General features: G+C 30.6%; 1 protein-coding gene across 1 annotated transcript; it reads right to left on the reverse strand.

The window, feature by feature from the left end:
* Positions 1 to 392: 392 nt before the first annotated feature.
* LOC145845988 (cullin-3-like) lies at positions 393 to 2429 on the reverse strand. Its single transcript, XM_082952952.1, has one exon. The coding sequence runs from the start codon at positions 2427 to 2429 to the stop codon at positions 393 to 395; it is 2037 nt and encodes a 678-aa protein (XP_082809078.1).
* Positions 2430 to 3635: the final 1206 nt, after the last annotated feature.

Consider the following 3635-nt stretch of genomic DNA (forward strand, 5'->3'; position numbering starts at 1 on the left):
TTTTCATCTACATATAAGTACTATATTATAAATAAGCAGTTTAAATCTGATTAATGTAAGTTTAAAAAAATACACAAAACATTTTAGTAATATAAATTAATTTATTTGCACCTAAAAAACTTCGACATAAGAACAAGAAACGAGTTTCAAAACAAAAAAAAGTTTGTTTCAAAATCAAAACCTGCCTTAAAAAAGTTAAACAGAAGCTATTAAGTAAAAGTGCTGCTAAATTTTTTTAATTATTTTAATTATATAAAGATTTTTTATTTTAGGAATTTTCATTTAACAAAAGATATTTAAAAATTATCAAATATATCACTATTTATACATACAATGAACATGTATATTTTTAAATTTTTAACCTATAACTAAAAACGCTGTTTCCGCCAAATTTAAGCTTTCGGAAGCATTTGGACGTAGATCCTGTCGGACTCATGATCCAAACCTTGGTTGACCGTGAAGCTGTCAGTGGGTGAGTAAGTATTACCAGAAGGATTCTTCAAAAGAATTTTGAATTTCTCGCATGTTAGAGAACGAAGTACTTCCGTTAAATCGTTTTCCGACAAATTAGTTTGGTTTAACATCTCTTCGAAAGTAAATTGACTTCTCTGATTGAAAAGCTCAATAACTGGTATTTGGTAATATGAGTACAATTGCAGAGTGTATGTCTTGACTGATAAGTCTAAGCTTACTTCGGCTAAAAAGTTCTTGTTCAAAACTCTCAAAGTCTTGTATGTATTCTCTTCCGCTCTATTATGGTAGAAATGTTGAAATCTTTCAAAGCCGTCTCTTACAACCGCAGGTATAAGATTTGCGTCAAGCCTTTTATAAGCAGGCCATGTGCGAGCGCTCACTACTCTGAAAGTCGAATTAACATCTCTGCAAGGATTTCCTTCTTTCCTGAAGGCTTTGTTCAACTTTCTGGACGCCTCGAAGTCTTTTATTATCTTGATCGGTTCTTTGGAGTCGTACGGGTGGCCGAATTCTTTCAACCAACCAACAATAATTTTGTCGTAGGCCATGTATGGAGATTTGGGCCTCACGAGTCTTTTGCACAAATACTTTTTAAAAGCTGCGTTGAAATCAGGTTTTACTTCATCGGTTATTTTTCTGTAAATGGTCGTGAAGTGATTTAAAACTGTTTCCATCTCTTTTTGTTCCTGACCTGTGTAAAATTTAATTTTTTTCATGTCAATAAAAATACACAAGTGTTCACAGACTTTCTTGTTGGTGACAATTTTATTAAAGGTGCCGTCGACCACAAGCTTATACTCATGGTTGTCGGAAAAGGAGTTTATCACAATTCTATTACAAGTGTTCTTCAGCTCAACCAATCCGTAGACTTTCTTCGCGGCTTGTGATGGTATAGCCGTTTCTTCCAACAATTTTTCACCTGCTGCTAGTTCATAACTTGCCAAACAGTCTTGCATAATTTTATGTCCACCTTTGACTCTTTTGAAAGTTTCGTACACACTCTTGAGCTGTTCTTCTGATTTTTCTTCGAACATTCTCGGAACTCCGCCGCATCCTACGCGATGAGTTATTGCTTGCAATTGGTCAGAAATGAGAATTTTCTGTAACACGCTTCTGGTCTTATCAGTAGTTTTTTCATTACCGTACGAACCTGTGCGTGCTTTTTCGTTTGCAATTAAAGTTTCGACCTCGACAACGTACTCGTGTGACGACATGTCAACAATGTTTTTTCTTGCGACCCTTAAGTAGTATTCTTCTGCTTGGTCTAAGAAATTTTTTTCGAAAACTTCATCGTAACACTCCATCTCGACTAGCATGTCACAAAGAGTCTTTATTTCGTCGCAATTAACTTCTATGCCAACTCTGTGATTGTTAGTAATTTGACTCAGAATTGTCTTCAACCTTTCTTTGATATTTATATTCAAAACGATTTCTTTTTTGAACCCATTCAAACCAATCTTTTTAATTCCGTCTTTTGGCACTTCGTCTTCTGGAACATCATCAATCCAAAGCTCAAGATGCTTGAAAAGCTCTGAGAAATTGTCAATTGTTGTTTTGTAAATGTTCCAGTTAAAAGCAAGTGATTGGAGCAAGCTCTCATCTTGAACTGGTGGGAGTTTCGGCAAAACGTTTTCCACAAGATGTTTATGAACTTCTTCCACAAACATTTTGTACATATCTTCAGCGTGTTGGTGGTGCGTACAGTCGTACGAATTGTACCACAGGTTTTCATCACCGTCGGTAAACTTGTCGTCTTCGAAATTTACCTTCAAATGGTGTCTCGTTCCCAACCTCAAGTTGTTCATACAATCTTCGTGCCTGAAATCTTCGTACTTCCTGAGTTCAGGATGCCAGTACTCCATGTTAAACTTTTTGAGGTCACCTTCATCGAAAATAATTTCACCGAGCCTGATGTCATCACAACTCTTGTATTTATCATCCGTTTTGTTTGCCATTTTTATTTACAACTAAGCTTTCTACGAAAATTAAAAAAGAATTAGAAATTAGTTTTAATTGTGTACATTTAACTTAATTTAATTTTAATTACATAAACGAAATACACTGTACCAGAATTAAATGCAAAGGTTTATTATTAAAAAACTTTTTAATAACAATAAAGATTTACATATTGTACAAATTTGTCTATAAAAAATCTTAAATATGAATATGGAACAACGATTATTCATTCATGAGTTAATGAAAAAGGACTAGGATTATTAAGAATACCAATTATCCTGATTTTTTATAACCCCAAACTTGATATAACTTATCATAAGTAATTAAAAACAACTAGCCTACAAATTTTTAAACTTTAAAAACTATTTTTACTCAAAAATATCTTTTATGTTCAACAAACACACTTAAATTTTTCCCGAGTAGTTTTAAACGATATTTAAAAATACTTGGTCATATCGATTTTTTTAATCCTTATTTAACATATTATTAACATACTTTTAAAATGTTTTTTATTTAAATCTAAAAACTTTTTAATAACAACAAAAAATAAGAGTTTATATGAACAAATTTGTCTAAAAATGTCTTACTATTAGATATTGAACGAAAAAATCTCATTCATGATTTAGAGATTTATTAATTATTATTAATTAATTATTAGGTTTATTAAATACTTAAAATAACCCTAATTTTTTTTGTGAATAACAGCATAGTTGCTTGAATCATCCTATAACAAAAAAAAACTTGTATTATACTGAGACTTTAAAAATTTAGAATATTTTCAGTATTTAACTTTTAGTCAACCGTATTTCAGAATTGTTTGTTCAAGCTCTACCAACTAAAATTTATTTTATTTGAATAAAATAAAAATTTTAAATCCTGTGGTTATTTTAATATTCACTATTCAAACTAAATATGATTTTATTTAAATGGTAAATTTTTTTTCATTTTCTTTTTATGTAAAAAATGTTTTAAGTTCCTGTTTTTTCTAAGTTTTTGAGTGATTTTTATCCAAAATTCCAGGTTTTTCAAAGTCTTATTAAAGATTTTCTAATCTCCGGGTTTTTTTTTGCCTTAATTGTCAATTTAAAGGATTCTCCGGGTTTCAGCTAAAAATGTTTCATTATTAGATATTGAGCAATAAAATCTTATTCATGATTTACAGAATTTATAAAATAAATATAAAGTTTTTAAAAATACCTAAAGTT

Source organism: Thalia democratica, unplaced genomic scaffold, assembly GCF_965202585.1.
Source record: "Thalia democratica unplaced genomic scaffold, ktThaDemo2.hap1.1 HAP1_SCAFFOLD_238, whole genome shotgun sequence".
NCBI lineage: Eukaryota > Metazoa > Chordata > Thaliacea > Salpida > Salpidae > Thalia > Thalia democratica.